This window comes from Mustela erminea, chromosome 7, assembly GCF_009829155.1.
Source record: "Mustela erminea isolate mMusErm1 chromosome 7, mMusErm1.Pri, whole genome shotgun sequence".
NCBI lineage: Eukaryota > Metazoa > Chordata > Mammalia > Carnivora > Mustelidae > Mustela > Mustela erminea.
In genome coordinates this window covers 29621110-29638405 of record NC_045620.1, presented here as the reverse complement: position 1 = coordinate 29638405, position 17296 = coordinate 29621110, and the positions used below count along the sequence as shown (strand labels likewise).

The following is a 17296-nucleotide window of genomic DNA, read 5'->3' as shown; positions in this document are numbered from 1 at the left end:
AATAAAATTCACCTTGAAAAAAGTATAAAAATAAAAGAATCCCAAGAGCCTAACAAGTCACTTTAATCTCTCAAACTCTGGATAATCACCGGGATCATCCCTGATTAGAAGGAAGTGTATCTGTAGCACATATCAGTAATCATTATTAATTATTGTTTCAACCCCGAATTCTCCCCATATGAAGAACCAAAATAGCTACATTTTAGTAGAGAGTACGTGAAAAATGGCCCCCCAAGATCAGAACGTACAAAGCAAATGTTTTCATTTATCAGGTTAGGATGGATTTACACGATTGCGACTGACTCATAACTTTTCAGAAAGGTCTAGGAAGTTAGTCTGATCTCTTGTGCCAACACAGGATTACTCCATTATCTTCTAGGAGTTGATAATTAATGGGATTAAGTACCTGAATCAAAAGAGAAGATAAGGTTTGTAGAAGGGAAATTACCTGAAGAAAGTCACGAAGAACTGTACCAGGTCCATAAAATTGCTGTGCTGGGAGAAGGCGATCTGTGAGGGAGAAACAGGTAGTGTGAGGAGGGAGGCTACACAGGAGCGCTGGCAAACTTGGCCTTTTAGTTCAAGAGACACACATGAAATGTTCAAGGAGAAATTAATGAAATTGTTTTTCTTAAGGGAAAGTGGCTCATCCCTTTAGTTTCTTTTCTGGCTTAACCACCAACCCCAGTGTAATATAGTGAGGCTTCCACGCAAATTCCTAGAGTGCCTACCCCTCTGTTCTTGATATCAGATCTAAGTTCTTTTAGTGTGACTCTGAAGACGTCTCAGATTCCCTCCGTGAAAACCGCAATGCCAGGCAAGCCAGTTGGCTTGCTACCTCCTTGGTAGGCCAAGGCAAGGCCAACTCGGCCTTGCCCTGGACAAAATGCTCTCCCTGTCTGCTTCAAGTTGGAGTTCTGGGACCTACCTGGAGTTGGGGAGCCTCATCTGTGACCTTCATCCCTTTGATACTTACGTGCTCAGTGAATACTCACTTCAGGAGACTTTTTTTAAAAAACCGTATCTCAAAATTTAATACATTGAATATCATCTGACAGTCAATAGAACACCAGTTGGAACCTAGGTAATTTTATCATATGGTTAATAGTTTTTATACCAAGAATATAAAAAGTCCCTTAAGGAGCTCATCTAAGATACCACTGAGTGGAACAGGCATTATTTTGTACATTACCAAGAAAAAATGCTGCCCATTACACTATGGCAAAATACTTTAAAAACCACTGACTGTAAGATCCATCACGATTTCAGAGATATCAGAGCATTAAAAAAAATGAACATGTCAGGATTTATTGCTAAGTAGGATATCTGTGTCCTTTTTATTATAATCTGTAATACTCATAGTACTAGCCAGATGTTATGGCATATTCCCTGCTTTTTTAAAGGGAACATAGCCCTCCTTGGAGGGACAACAGTACCATAAATAAAGCAATTATTGAATAAGGTGATAATTGCTCCAGTACAGACAGTAAGTACGACAAAAATCAGAGAAGTAAATGATTAGCAGCTTCTTTTTCCAATCTCACCCAACTCCCTATCTTTATCAGACAGCGGCTCCTATCCTAACGTAATGCAAGAAAGTGCTAGACCCAGGCCCCAGCACTGGGACAATTCAATGCTTCATGTTCTTTTTATGGCCAACTCAAAAGAGGCAGCAAGAGGTTTCCAGTGTTTGCCCTTTTTGACGGCCTTATTTTCTTTTTGACATTCCATAAATAAAGTCCCAATGCTACCTATTCAGGTTGTAAGACATTATGGGGTACAGAATTTGCAGTCTCTCTGTCTCTCTAGCAACCATTTATAGTCAGAAATACAAAGATACACAGACTTTATGCCATACATAAGAAGAAACCCACATTCTTTCCTTTTCCTTAATTTTCTACAGTAACTAGTCACAAATAAGAAGACCCGTTGAGAAGACGGCCACCATTCTTGCATAGAGCTTTTTAGTACTGGAGAAAGACAATTATTTAAACAAGGTTATTCAATCTTGAGGCATGAAGATTCCAGGTTACAACACATAAAGAGCGAGAAGGAAACAAGTTCTAGTCCATCCACATCTGTTTATAGATTTTAATCTTTTAAATTGTCAGTGTGTCCTCAGTGTTTAGACTTCAACAGATCTGAGATGCTTTTTCTCAGTGTCAGGTGCCGGGATGTATGGAAGCTAACGGCGCCCTCTGAGGACTCCCAGGGTCTGTGCACCCTGTGCCACGTAACACTCTGCAGGGCTGGGATCACCACCACAAGCCTGACTTCTTGCTGACGCAGGACCACACCATGTTCACGTCTAATTCAAAACCACAATGAACCAATATAAACTGGCTGCCAGGGTGGCTACTACCCAAGATTCACATTACTCCAAAAGGGGATCTCTTTTGTTAAATGTTATTCATCCAAGTCTCCACAGTTACAAGGTTTTGTAGGGAAGCAAAAGGCCTAACAGAAAAATGTTTATGAAAAGACTACTTAGAAACATCTACTCTTGTTCAACACCCCACCCACCACGTCAGTGGTTAATCCTTGATTGACAGGCTGGTGAGCTTTACTGTCCAAACTGAGAACTTTTTTCTTTTTTTTTAAGATTTGATTTATTCATTTGACACAGAGAGAGAGAGAGAGAGAGAGAGAGAGCGCGCACGCACAAGCAAGGGGAGTGGCAGGCAGAGGGAAAGGGAGAAGCAGACTCCCTACTGAGCAGGGAGTCTGATGTGGGAATTGGGGGCTATCCTAGGACCCTGGGATCATGACCCGAGTCCAAGTCGACGCTTAACCGACTGAGTCACTCAGGCGTACCCAAACTGAGAGTTTCTGAGAGAGAAGAGGAACGCTATTAAAAAGTACACTGTAGGGGGAACCCGGGGGGCTCAGTAGGTTAAGCCTCTGCCTTCGGCTCAGGTCATGATCTCAGGGTCCTGGGATGGACAGCCCCACAGGCTCTCTGCTCAGCAGGGAGCCTGCTTCCTCCTCTCTCTCTGCCTGCCTCTCTGCCTACTTGTGATCTCTGTCTGTCAAATAAATAAAATCTTTAAAAAAAAAAAAAAGTACACTGGGACAACAAGCACGAATTGGGCTGACCCTCCTCAGCCCGTCATACATGCAAACCAACCGCAAAAGCAATCTTGTGAACGATGAGATTTTACTGAAAGTGCTGTAGGAGAACTGATCCCACAAAACCACAGGCAAATGGAGACCTGGCAGGGTTGAAGGTAAAGACGTCTGTCCTTCAAGATACTCCAAAGGGGATTAAGGGAGGGCCCTGGGAAAACCCGATGAGGCCCGTGACTACCAAAGCACACGGCGCAATCACATAGGAAGTGAAGGACTCCGTCCATTCATGCGGGCCAGGCTCCGAGCACTGTCTGCACAACTGGAGCCATACCTCTACTTACCTTGCTTCATAGCCCTTCCATGTCCATTTATTTCTGGTCTTTCTCTTTCATTAGAAAATAAGATCCATGAGGACTGGGACCTTGCTGCTGACTACTGTGTCTCCAGTGCCTAAAGTAGTGACTGGCATGGAAGAGGTGTTTATTAAACATGTGTTGAATAAAGGAATAGGGTAATGGGAAAAATGATGACCCCACCTCCACCCTCCCCCCAAACTTAGTGAGACCTGACTGAGTTTTCTTTCTTTTTTTTTTTTTTTTTAATTTTTTAAATTTTTTATTTATTTCTTTGACAGGTAGAGATCACAAGTAGGCAGAGAGGCGGGCAGAGAGAGAGAGGAAGGGAAGCAGGCTCCCCACCAAGCAGAGAGCCCGACTCGGGGCTTGATCCCAGGACCCCGGGATCACAACCTGAGCGGAAGGCAGAGGCTTTAACCCACTGAGCTACCCAGGCACCCCTAAGTTTTCTTTCTTCTAAGAATCGGCTCATGGTTGCAACCATTAACTTAAATTTTGTTAACTGCAAAATTAAAATAAACATTTTTTGTGCTTTTGAATTTTCATTTTTCAAGACAATAAATTTTAATCAGCCCTTTCTTTTATGATTTATTATAAAACAAACATTGAAACAGACACTGAAGTGTCTGTGAGTTTCCTGACACTGAAGATAATGAGGACTTCTTATAGTAAGATATACTTATTGCCAATTAGAAAATGTCATTACAATTTATAAATAAAACTCACAGTGTCATTCTTCTCCCTTTCCAGACAGCAGATATCACTCCCCACACTCCAGCAAGCCTAGAATTTATGTCCCCTTACATTTCTACAACCTGCTGCTGCCTTACTTTCAGCAATAAGTTTGATTAAAGTGTGCTTGCCTGGAAATAGGAAAAGGGAGGGGAAAGATATATATATATATATATATATTTTTTTTTTCTAGTAAGGCTTTAACAGGCTACTTGACTTTATGCCATTGAATAACTTCGATGTTAAGAAAGCTGAATTTAAATAGATATGGGTTGAATTCAGTTGCTCTTATATTTATCTTGACTAGTCCCCATTTTTTTTTTCAGTGTCCTAGTGCTACCCCTACAAAGTATGTGCGCAATTTCACTGCACTGAGAAATAGACTCTGTAGGATACATGTGGCCATGATCATGCCTCATTTACAGTATTGAGCCCACCAGGCCCAATATATTCTATTTACTTCTATTATGAAAGACTACAATACATATATCATTACAGAATAATCTAAAAGCAGGGATGAAAAAGAGGAAGGAAAACAAAAATGAACCTTAGGAAGCTTCTGAGAAATACTTATTAACATTTTACTATTTCACTGAAATCCTTCTCAGATTTTTTTCAGAAATGTGATCATACAGATTCATATCTTCTTTTCTTTTTTTATTCAAAAAAAAATGAATATATTTTTATGTCAAGATATACCTGTGCCACAAACAACTCGAACTAACTTTGAATATTTAATTTACTCTGGACTTTTTTTCTTCTTCTACTATAATCATTGTTACATTAAACATACCTTGAGCCATAAATAAATAAATAAAGAGTGCTTGCCCAGAGACCCTCTGGGTGTGCTAAATAAATGTGAGAAACTCAACTCAGAAGCCCAGCCAGCCCCAGGACTGAGGATAGGATATGGTGGGTCTGCATTTCCCAAGCACTAATTCTGTGCTTCAGCCAAACAAGTGTTTTCAGGTTGCTCTACTACTGCACTTGGTCCTTCCATCACCAGAGCAGTGGGGGGCCCCCCTGCCTCTTGCGGCCCAGCCCAAACACTCCTTTCCTCATTCAGTTGCTGGGAATTGGCTCTCTCTTCTCTATACTCCCAGTTCCTGACCCACTTCCCTCTCAGGGCATGGGACAGTCATATTCCACCTTATATTATGGCTATGTATGCAGAATGTCCTGGAAAAAAAAAAAAAAGACTTCTATGCTCTTCTGTCTGCAAAGGTATCAATTTCTGACTTTCTAATTGTTGTGGGAGAAAGAATGGAAAGGCAATTCCCTACCTCCCACAGAGGCTGATACACCTACCTCCAGAGAGCAAGTAACACCATCGTATTCCAAGAACTAGGCCATGGTTCTCAAACTCTGGAGAGCTTACAAGAAAGGGCAAACCCTGGGGTCTATTCCTGCTCCTAAAGCTTTAAACTCCGCAGGTGATTCCAATGCCAGTGCCATTTTTACTTGGAAGGTTTGGTTCCCAAAGAAATTAACCTGGATCTTGCAGGGTGGTGTCATGGGGATGGGGGGAGACCAGGGTGGAGAAAGAGAGGGTAGTGCTTTGAAACAACAGAGAGGCATGGCCCAAACCTTGGGAAAGGGAGGGAATGGAGAAGATGTTCTAGAGTTTTGAAAGTACCAAGGAATATGGGAGGACTGCATGGTAGGCCTAGGGAGGATCTCCGGCCTCACTGGTTATTCTGTGTCCAAATGACCAAGCCCATCACACATGGGAATGGGGACAGCTGCCTCCAAACAAACCTCATGGCCATAAACCAGGGTACCTGGAGCAGCAGTCAAATGAATGAAAGCCAGAGACCTTCCCTAAATCTCTGGGCTCAGGTAAGCCCTGAGGTTTCTACGGTTCCTGAGAAGGGGATGGGGTTCTCTGAGAATGAATTTCTTATCAACTATGGTAGGAATAGTGCTCTTTAAAAAAAAATTAAGACATTTCTTATATTCAACTATCACAGAACAATTTCTTTTTCTAACATCTGTATTTCTAATATTGTATTTCTAACATTTCTAACATTTGTGCAATCCACAAAATAGGTATTTGGAAACCAGTGAGCAATGGATAAATGATGCTGAACTGATAGGGAAAGACCACTGAATACAGAAGGTTTGAAATGAGAGAGGGAAGGACCTCTAGTTTGCCTTTATCTTTTCCACCAAGAATGATCTTCACTATTATGAACACGCAACACAGGCAGAGGACAGGAAGGGATGGCTGGCTCCCCTGAGAAGTAAAGATGGCCAGCTTGTGGCAGAACCTGTTAGGCTCTGAGAAAACCCAAGGTCTGTGTGTACCTGACAGACTCCTTGGGGGCTGCTCCTGAGGCCAACAGCTTCATCAGGGCTCAACTCCGCCTGGTCTGGGAGCCTGTCCAGACCAGGGCCCCTCCGCTCTTTGACTCTCCCTGAGAGATGAGGCTCTGCAGACGCAGAAGATCTCATTTCAGGACCCGAAGCCTTGGCTGCCTCTGGGCTTCTGGCTTCACCACACCAACCTTGCCCATAGCTCTGGGCTGCAAGGCTGGAAGCCAGGAGAGAAATGATTCCTCCCATAAGAACTCAGGCCTGTCTACAAAGAGCTTTCCACTCAGGCCTCAGCTGTGTCAAAGATGGAAGACCCTGTGACCACCTTAACCTGGGTCTACTGCCGCTGCCTCCTTGAGTTTTGCTGTGACCCCCAAAAACTTTCTTGTAGGAAATCTTGCCATTTGCAACCACATGGACAGATCTAGAAGGTATAACGCTAAGTGAAATAAGTCAGAGAAAGACAAATACCATATGATTTCTCTCATATGTGGAAATTAAGAAACAAAAGAAAGAAAAAAAGGAAACAAACCAAAAAACAGATTCTTGGGGGAGGGGGACTGACCTAACAAGGTGAGGCTTTATTTCTATTTATTTATTTATTTATTTATTGAAGATTTTATTTATTTACAACAGAGAGAGATAGAGAGAGGGAACACAAACCCAGGGGAGCTAGAGAGAGAGATAAGCAGGCTCCCTGCTGAGCAGGGAGCCCAATATGGGGCTCGATCCCAGCACTCTGGGATCATGACCTGAGCCAAAGGCAGACACTTAACCAACTGCGTCACCCAGGTGCCCCGCAGAAACGAGACTCTTAACTACAGAGTACTGATGGTTACCAGAGGGGAGAGGGATGGGGGGATGGAGGAAAGAGGTGACAGGGATTAGGGAGTGTACTTGTGATGAGCACAGGGTGATGTCTGGAATTGTACACCTGGAACTAATATTAAGACTGCATGTTAACTATATTGGAATTTTTTAAAAAAAGAATAAAGAACAAAAGAACACGAACACAAACAAACAAAAACCAAACCAAAATAATATTCTTTAAAACAAAACAAAAACACACCGAAGTTCTATGTGGAGCTCTCTGTTGAGACCACAGGCCCTGGACTGGATCCCAATGCCCATCACGCAGTTGCACACATTACCCATCTAATGCTGGTTTGTGCTGGCACAGAAACTGTATACACAGGCTCTGGTCAGAGTCTCAAGGCTAGTTAATTCCACTCGTTCCTGACACCAAGCTAACACTCACCGTCTGTGCACGCCCAACCTCCCACCTCAATACTGCTCTGTGCTTGCTTCCCCACGTGTCCTTGCAGCCATTCCTTTCACCACTCTAGAATTCCTATTCCATCTTACCATGATCATTAATAAATTAAAAATCATTAAGAACTGCATACACTTGGTTGGACTATCTACAAAGACCATAGCTAATCACGCAAAGCAATCGTTCCTTAATCCTCTCCTTGAGGTTTCTCTCTTTGGCCTCCGCCTTTTTTTAGGTTTCTTTTTTGTTCTTTTAGGGCTACCTTTTTTTTTTTTTAATCACTAATAAGTTTTATTTTATTTGCTATTTCTTGACTTAACCATGTTAGGCATCACTTACTGACTTCCTGCTCTAACGGAAGGTGACCGAGGCCGCCATCCCCACCTGCCCTTCCAGTCAAGTTACATCATTGTTTTTAGTGCCTCTCTTGGTTTCTGTGGCATTATTCTGAGGGTGATGGTGTTGGGAAGGATGCCAGCAGAGACAGGCAATGGCTAGAACACCGCTGGATGCAGGGAAGGGATGTGCCTGTTAGCCACAGGCAGCCGCAGGAGCAGGAGACAATGTGGTGAGGCCCCCTGCAAGGCACACAGCCCATGGGGAGGAGTCCTCAGGCCTCTGATGCACCCCTGCTTGCTCCCTTTGCCATTTCACAGGGGGAGGTGTGTTAGACAGGGTTTTGTCCCTGACTCTTGACTGTCCTAGAGACTGTCCAACAGCAGTCAATGACTGGTAAAACCCTAGTAAAATGCTGTGCCCTTCCTGCAAAGTGAAACAGAAGGCCAGTCCCAGATACATCGCAGCTGGCCTACAATGGTCCCAGCCAGTCTAGGCCACAGGCCTAGCTGAGGCTACCTTCAGGAGGTTAAATAATAAAGTGGGGCTTTAATATTGTTTTCTATTACTTGTATTATCTTTAAAAAAATTTTTTTATTATAGAAAATTTAAAACTTTTTAAAAAGTAGAGAGAACAGTATCATGAACCCAATGTGCTCATCACCCACGTGTAATAATTACCAGCCCAAGGCCAGTCTTGTTTCATCCATATGCTTCCCCACTTCCCCCACAACCATATTATTTTGAAGCAAATCCCAGGTTTCCTATCGTTTCATTCTAAAATATTTCAATCTATGCAGTACCTCTTAACTACCTCTTTATAAAATTAGGATGCTTGTGTCCTCATCCCTTTCTTTTCTTCTACCTCTCAACTCTTCTGACACCATGCTAGAACAATTCAATCTTCTAATATCAGACTATGCCGAGTGGGATGACAAATTTCTGCCTCTGGTATGCAGTCATTCTGTCAAGATCAGAAAAAGCTGTCAGCACCTTTAGAAAAGATGCAAAAGTTGCAAAAAAAAAACAGAACAAAGTTCCAATACCAACCCCAAAGCTCCCATACGTACAACTACTCATCCATCTAGTGCTCATTTGTGACGTGTCTACTGCTGATCAGCTCTATGCTGTGACACTGAGGACACAGAAATCTAAGACACTGTCCTTGCCCTTAAGGAAATCTTTGTTGGGTGAAACGCCAGATGAGTCTACAGCTGTGGAGGCACAGATGAGGAAAGCAAGTTGCAATGGAATGTGCCTGAGGGTCACTTGATGGACCCCTCTCCTGGGTTTCTAAACAAGAATTCTACCTGGACTCCCCAACTCAGGTCCAGCTCCTTCCTTCCATTCTCCCAACTGCTGCCAGAAGGATCTTTTGAAAACACCGATCTTCATCACTTCTTGGCTTAAAACATTTCAACAATTCCCAGTGGTTTTCAGGCTATAGTTCCAAGCCCTCGGACGAAACCTCCAGTCTCTTCCCAACAGCCTTCGCCTAGGTGTCCAGCGCTGCCACTTCACCTCTGTGAAACTCCCAGTAGTTCTTTTTTTTTTTTTTTTTTTTTTAAAGATTTATTTATTTATTTGACAGAGAGAGATTACAAGTAGGCAGAGAGGCAGGCAGAGAGAGAGAGGAGGAAGCAGGCTCCCTGCCGAGCAGAGAGCCCGATGCGGGACTCGATCCCAGGACCCTGAGATCATGACCTGAGCCGAAGGCAGCGGCTTAACCCACTGAGCCACCCAGGCGCCCCACTCCCAGTAGTTCTTGAAGGTGATTGCATATGCTGGTTTCCCACCCCGAACACCCCTACTCCCCAACCTCACTCTCCTGAGACTCAGCTCTGCTACTGCCCATCCTCACTTAGACTCAGGCAGCATGGGACACTCCCCTCTCTGCCCAGGACTCCCAGGAGCAGGGGGGCACAGCCTGCCACCCAGCATCAGACAGCCCCTCCTGTCCATTCAAGGCTGCTGCTCAGGGGCACAGAGTTTGCTGCACGAGGAGATGTTAAAGGAAGCCTCCCGGCTATGGAGATCACAGGGGAGAGATCTGCTAGAGATGGAGATTTACCCGTCCCAGCCACAGGTGGTATTCACAGACGGCATGGACGAGACTGTCCAGGGAGAAAGGATCCAGAAAAAATTCAAGGGAGCAGTGGTACTGAAGAATTAAGAAAACACAGCCAAAGTCATGGGTGAAAAGTGGAAGAGAAGAGGCTTTCAAGAAGGAGTAATAAACAATGATCCTAATGAAAACCACAAGGTAGTACGAGAACCTCAAATGCCACTCTGAAACAAAGAAAGATTTATACTTTGAGTAGTTTAGTTCTAAATGTATTTCATAGCTTTATGATTCTTTAAAACTCTGATGGCACAGATCCCTAACACCAGGTGTAAACATGCATCATCATCATCATTACACAATACATACAAACATTGAAAGTGTACCTGACATTGTTCATAACAGCCGAAGAGTGAAAACAACCCAAGTATCCATCACCAGATGAATGAATAAACAAAATGTGGTATATCCAGACAATAAAATATCACTCAATCCCTAAGAGGAAGGAGTTAAGAATCCAAACATACTAAATATGGATGAATCTTGAAAACATTATGCTAAGTGAAAGAAGCCAGTCACAAAGGACCATATGTTATGTAATGCAATTAATATGAAATGCCAGAATAAGCAAATTCTATAGCGCTAGAAAGTGGGCTGGTGGTTGCCAGGGTCTAGAGGGAGGAAGGAACGGGCAGTGACTGCTAGTGAGTACGAGATTTCTTTTTGGGATGATGAAAATACTCTAAAATTGATTGTGGTCACGGTTACACAATTCTGAATATACTAAAAACTACTAAATTGTGTGCTTTAAATGGGTGAACTGTACGGTATGTGGATTGTATCTCAGTAATGCAGTTACCAAAAAAAGTATCTCTGAGTCAATAAAAGTTTCATACTTCCTTTGCTTAGGAGAGCAATCCTGTTAGCACCCATAAACATAACTCTAAAGTCTAAATGAAGGCTCAGTTCTCAATACAAATTCTGTGTTGCCTTTGCTTAGGAACACTAGCCTCTTACATAAACCAGCAGATGAAACACCCAGCATGGAGAGGGCTTTAATATTAGTTCCACATTACAGTAACAACCTCTGTTGCAGAGCCAGTAACAACCCAGAACCCCAGCTTCACCGCCCACCTTCCTACCTCACATAAAACGTCTGTCTGTCCATTCTCTATCTTGAATAACTCCCGTCCCAAACCCTGGGCAAGGCTATGCCAGCTGAGTCCCTGCTTACTGGCGAGGACACCCAGGATCACCTTCAGAAAGCAGAGGCTGAGGGAGGGGCGCTCACCCACAGGAGCAACTCACAAGAAAACAGGCACAACCGGCCCCAACAGACCCATCACCCTCCTGCACACAAAGCCTTCTCAATCTGGGTGGGTTTTGTTTTGTTTTGTTTTTTTTAAATTTTAAACTGCATCTATAAAGATTTTTCTAGTTGGTTTCAAATTCCCTCAGTGAGCAGTTATAGGTTTTGATCTGTTCCTAATTATGGACAAGAATCCTGGGATTGGTTCAGAGGGAAGGAACTTGAGTTTAACATTACCATTTTTAAAGCACCAAGGTTTATGTGAATTCCGAGTAGAGAACTGGATTTCCTCAGTTATTTTGCTCTAAAAAATGAGAGTCAGAGACAAAAAGGCTTTTGCCTGCACTGAAAGCCGTACTAAAATTTAACTGAATGGCCTACGCTGCACCCTGTTCTCTTCCTTCAACGAGTCTCTGCATTTTTACTGAATCTGGATCGTCTCTAAGGTGCATGGATGTGTTTAAGAGTGAACTACATGTAGGAAAGCTCAGGCTCTGAGAAGATTAGAAAGTATGGAAAGGCAAAGATCCCTCTGTTGAGCAGCACACCCTTCACGTGCCCAGGAAGACATGCACACACACCCACACATGGTCCCGAGGGCAGAGACCCGGTGCCGTGTGAAGACACCGAGAGCACACAATGCCACAGGTCTAGTGCCCGCAAATACTACAGTTAGTGGTACCAAAGAGCGAAAAGACGCAGTTCCAACAGAACTTACCTGCTTGTTCAAGGAGAGCCTGACAAGCTAAGTGGTGAGCTTGCCATAGTTTATTTTCGAAAGTGCTCCTGAATACAGCTTTCTTAAGTGGCTCTTATTCAAGTAAGTCATCTAGCCCAGGTAAAGAGCCCCCCCAAAATCAGGCAGCAAATCACATCTCTTTGACTCTTAAACTTAAGATTAGTACTTTAAAAAATTAAGTGTGGGGAAGAGATCCCTCTGGAAGGAAATGCTCTAAAACCATTTCAGTGGCTTTCAGAGGGTGGAGCAACAGGGCACTGGGAGGAAAAAAACTAGAACTCAGCATTGGCAACAGCACGACTATCTCCAGCACAAGAGCCTGTTTATATGCACGGAGCCCTCTTTCCAAATGGGAAAAATGTCAGCAGTGTAAGTTAAAATTTTCACTAAGAATCTTAAAAATGTTAATTATTTTTCAACTATACACAACAAAGCCCGAAGTTTAATTGACTCAGAAATAAGAAGGTATGTCAGGGGCGCCTGGGTGGCTCAGTGGGTTAAGCCGCTGCCTTCGGCTCAGGTCATGATCTCAGGGTCCTGGGATCGAGTCCCGCATCGGGCTCTCTGCTCGTCAGGGAGCCTGCTTCCCTCTCTCTCTCTCTCTGCCTGCCTCTCCATCTACTTGTGATTTCTCTCTGTCAAATAAATAAATAAAATCTTTAAAAAAAAAAAAAAAAAAAAAAAAAAAGAAGGTATGTCAGTATGAAAATAATCCCAAGTTAAAACAAGCCAAGAAATAATATTTACTATACCCCAAATCAAATATATTATATCTAATCTATAATTGGATAGTGTTACATGTTGCCACATTGAAATTGTCTGGCTGGAGCCTACAGTTCAACCTCAATAGGGTCAAACAACCTAAAAACCTGGTTGGCGCCTAATATTCCCTTTACCTTGTTGGTGTGTACACTCTAATCCCTCCCCTTAAGTGTGGGTGGGCCTGACCTAATCAGGTCAGTGTATTTAATTATTTATTTGTTTGTTTTTAAACACGGGGCCTGAACCCATGACCTGACATCAACACCTGAGCCAAGATTAAGAGTCAAGACACCTAACCGACTTGGCCACCCAGGCCCCCAGATGACTGCTTTTAAAAGGGTCTTTGTGGGGTAGGGGAGGGCGGGGGGAAGGGCCTTTGGGTCAATCAGGATAAGTGAGAAAAAGTTGAAACTTCAGTAGATATACCTGTATTTTTGGTCTAAAATTTTAACTTTCAAATGTTATAGAAATGGAATCAAACAGTATGTAAATTTCTAGGATTCCCCCAACACCCTCCCAACTCAGTAAAATTTTCTTGGGATTCATCTAAATTGTTGTATCAACAGTTTATTTCTTCTTGTTGCTGAGAGTTACTCCATGACATAAAATAGGTAAAATCTTAAAAACTGTTTAAAAAAAAAAAAAAAAAAGCAGTCAAAGGATGCAACTGAGAAAGAAAAGCACATAAAAGGACTCAGTTAAAAAAAAAAAAAAAAAAAGGTATTCTGAAGATTAAACCCTTATTACCGGAGTCCTTATCAGAATCAAATTATACTGTGGCTATAAGGGCTGAATGGACAAAAAGAAAAGCAGTGAAGAATGAGAAAAAGTAACAGTAAGAAAAATCAAAAAAGAAGGAGAAGTATGCAAAACAGGATAAGGAGAAAAAGAAAGCTGCAAGTTAAGTCCTGACTGGCCATAACAATTTAAGAAAAATCAGGATTCCCTTATAAAGAAAGTACAATGTCTAAGGAAATTTCAGCCATGAGAATTAGGGCATAATTACTAAAATGCATAAAAGTTCCCATTTTTAGAATTAGTCCTAGACTATCCATTAGCCACGCGGATGCCACTGTGTGAAAGGCCCGTAACTGTTGCCTGCTGGAACATCTGTTTTTATCCCTTCCAGTGTTTAATGACTCTGGGAGATAATACACTGCAGTTGTGCTAGTGATTAAGATACTTGGGGATAAAGTTCATATTTCTGCCTAGAAGTATCTCATGATAAGCCAACAGAAGTTGAATCTAGATGCATCATTAAGGTGTAATCAGAAATGATCAGGTAGGAACACCTGGGTGCCTCAGTCATTAAGCATCTGCCTTCAGCTCAGGTCATGATCCCAGGGTCCTGGGATTGAGTCCCACATTGGGCTCTCTGCTCGGTGGGGAGTCTGCTTTTCTCCCTCTGCCCCTCCCCCTGCTTGTGTGTTCTCTCTCTCTCTGAAATAAATAGATAAAACCTTTTAAAAAAACAGGTGGTTTTTTTTTTAAACAGCATATTGAAGCTGCGACCTACCATAAACAAGTTGAGTGGCAGTCCTAGTATGCTATGCCTTGTTACAAAAAGCTACTGCCAGAATCTTAGTAAACACAACATTTTAAAAAGTTCTTTCTATATTCATAACAAATTATGACAAGCGAGAATTAGATTAAGCTCTTCCTGCGTTGTCTTTTACTAAAATTTTGTACATCACATCTCCTGCTGAATTGTTTACTAGTAATGTTAAATGGAACTGATAAACAATTTTTACTTTATATTTTTATATAATCAGGTAACATGAAATATAATTTGATGTACAATTTTGCCTGTTACAGAGGGCATGCTAATTACAGTGGTATACACACAAAATATTTTGGCTTGACAAGAAGCTAAATAAATATTTCACTTTAAAAGAAAAGGGCTGTGATCCTTACTGAGTTGATTTAGTGTAAGATGTGAGGATTAGGTTGAAGTTCATTTATTTGTCGATGGTTGTCCACTTGTTCCAGCACTAGTTATTTGAAAGACTATCTTTCTTCCACTGAATTAATTGTCTTTGTTCCTTCATCAAAAGTCAGTTGGACACATTTATGTGGTTCTGTTTCAGGGTTCTGTATTCTATTCCTTGATCTTTGTCTATCCCTCCACCAATAACCACAAAGTCTTGATTGCTATAGTTAAAACAGTAAGCCTCAACATTGTGGACTATGATTCTTCCCACAATATTCTACTTTTTTCACACCTGTTACAGCTATTCTAGAATCTCTGCCTTTTTGTGTAAATTTTAGAATAAGCTGTTTATAGCTACAAAGAAAAATCTTGCTCTCATATTTAAAATTTTTTATAATTGGGGTCACCTGGATGGCTCAGTCAGTTAAGTGCCTGTCTTCGGCTGAGGTCATGATCCCAGGGTCCTGGGACTGAGTCCCACCTTGGGCTCCTTGCTCAGTGGGGAGCCTGCTTCTCCCTCTGCCTGTTCTCCCCCTGCTTGCATACATGCTCTTTCTGACAAATGGATAAATAAAATCTTAAAAAAAAATAAAATTTTTTTATAATTGGGTTAAAAATATTTAAGATAAAATTTACTGTTTTAAGCATTTTTAAGTGTATGATTCAGTACTCTCAAGCACAGATGCTGCAAAGATTAGAGGATAGTGTGAATACCATTCTTTGTGTTGATACATCTGAAAAAATGAAATAAATTAATGCCTAAAAAAAATTATTTTAAATGACTGAAACAGAAAATCCAAAATATCCTACAACTTTTAAAGAAGTTGAATCAACAGTTGAAAAAAAATTTCTACAAACAAAAAAATACTAATGATTTTACAAGGGAGATTCTTTTTTTTTTTAAAGACTTATTTATTTGCTTATTTGACAGACAAAGATCACAAGTAGGCAGAGAGGCAGGCAGAGAGAGAGAGAGAGAGGAGGAAGCAGGCTCCCTGCTGAGCAGAGAGCCCGATGTGGGGCTCGATCCCAGAACCCTGGGATCATGACCTGAGCTGAAGGCAGAGGCTTTAACCCACTAAGCCACCTAGGCGTTCCTACAAGGGAGATTCTAATCTTATATAATCTCTTCCAGAAATGAGAAGAAAACTCCTCAATTTATAATTACTAATTATTAAAGGTTAGTTTAACCTTGATAAAAAAACAGAACAAGGACAGCAAAAAAAAAACTGGAACAGTGGTATCATTCACTGAGAAAGGAAGCATGGGGTTTGGGGCTAAGGTCACAAGAATGACTACGTGCAGATGGCAGGAGCTCGTGATTGTCCAGTTGGAGATGTCTAGGCAGCAACTGAGAATACTGGTATGGAGCGCAAGCAGAAGCTGGGCTGGAGACAGAACTGAGAATCACCAGTACAGAAAGAGCACCAGAAATCCTGTAAGTGGGATGGAATTACCCAGGGAAACTGTGGGATGAAGACAAACGAGAACCAACGTCTGATTCCCAGATAATCTCAATGATTAAGGGAGGAGATTCCCTCAAGAGCCTGGCCAGAGAGTCAAGGAAAGAAGGACCAGGAAGACAAGAAAGACAGTGACTCCAATGACTCAGAGAGAAGGAGAGGGGACTGGAGAATTGGTTGGGTGACTGGCTTCTGCTAAGACAGGACCGTTTTCAGGACGTGGTGAGGAAAGGAGGCAAGGCTGCAGGCTGAGGAATGAGTGGGTAAGAGGAAGCACAAACAGGGAGCCAACACCAGAGAACGCCGGCTGAGAAGGGAAGCAGAGAGTGTGTAAGATCAAAGGGAAAGCAGACTAGAGGATGAACACATGGGTGACCAGCTAGACAGAGAAAGGGAAGCAGTTGGTGAGAAAAAAACACAATACAAAGCCTATCCCCACATTGCAGGAACAGAAAGATTCTTCTTTAGTCACAGTCCCAAGGCATGAACACAAAATCACCAGGACTTGGTTTCAAACCCATCCTAACTGATCGGTGACGCCTTGTTTCTGAGAGTCGGCAGACAGCCACAGACCAGGCCCATGACCATGCTTCTGTGGCTAACACTGGCCCGTCCCTGAAATTCACCCCACCCTGGATTCCATTTTCACCCCCAAAGACAGGGGGTATAAAAGTGAAAAGTACGGAGGCAAGGCCTGGAGGACACAGCGACAGATGACAAAGAGTAGAAATGGGCCATGGGTCTTGGGAAGAGAGTCCACTGAAACCCTGAGAACTGAGAAAAGGCTCGAGGTTGATAGCATCAGTGGCAGCAGCAGGTAACACGCCTTCAGGTCACACACACAAAACCCCTGTCATGTGGAGAGCTACGTGACCTGTGAAGGTGAGGCCAGGACTCACACGGGCGGTGCTCTCCCCCACGCAACCGGATGCTGCCGCCCACTCCACCC

The 17296-nt window shown here is 42.6% G+C and overlaps 1 protein-coding gene across 3 annotated transcripts in view; it reads right to left on the bottom strand.

The window, feature by feature from the left end:
- The window catches only part of ATRN (attractin), a 148365-nt gene that overhangs the window by 28376 nt on the left and 102693 nt on the right, over positions 1-17296 (bottom strand). For all 3 annotated transcript variants that reach the window (XM_032351276.1, XM_032351274.1, XM_032351275.1), the window contains exon 25: positions 449-510. In XM_032351276.1, the coding sequence (XP_032207167.1) occupies positions 449-510 (62 nt within the window). The remainder of the gene's footprint in view (positions 1-448; positions 511-17296) is intronic.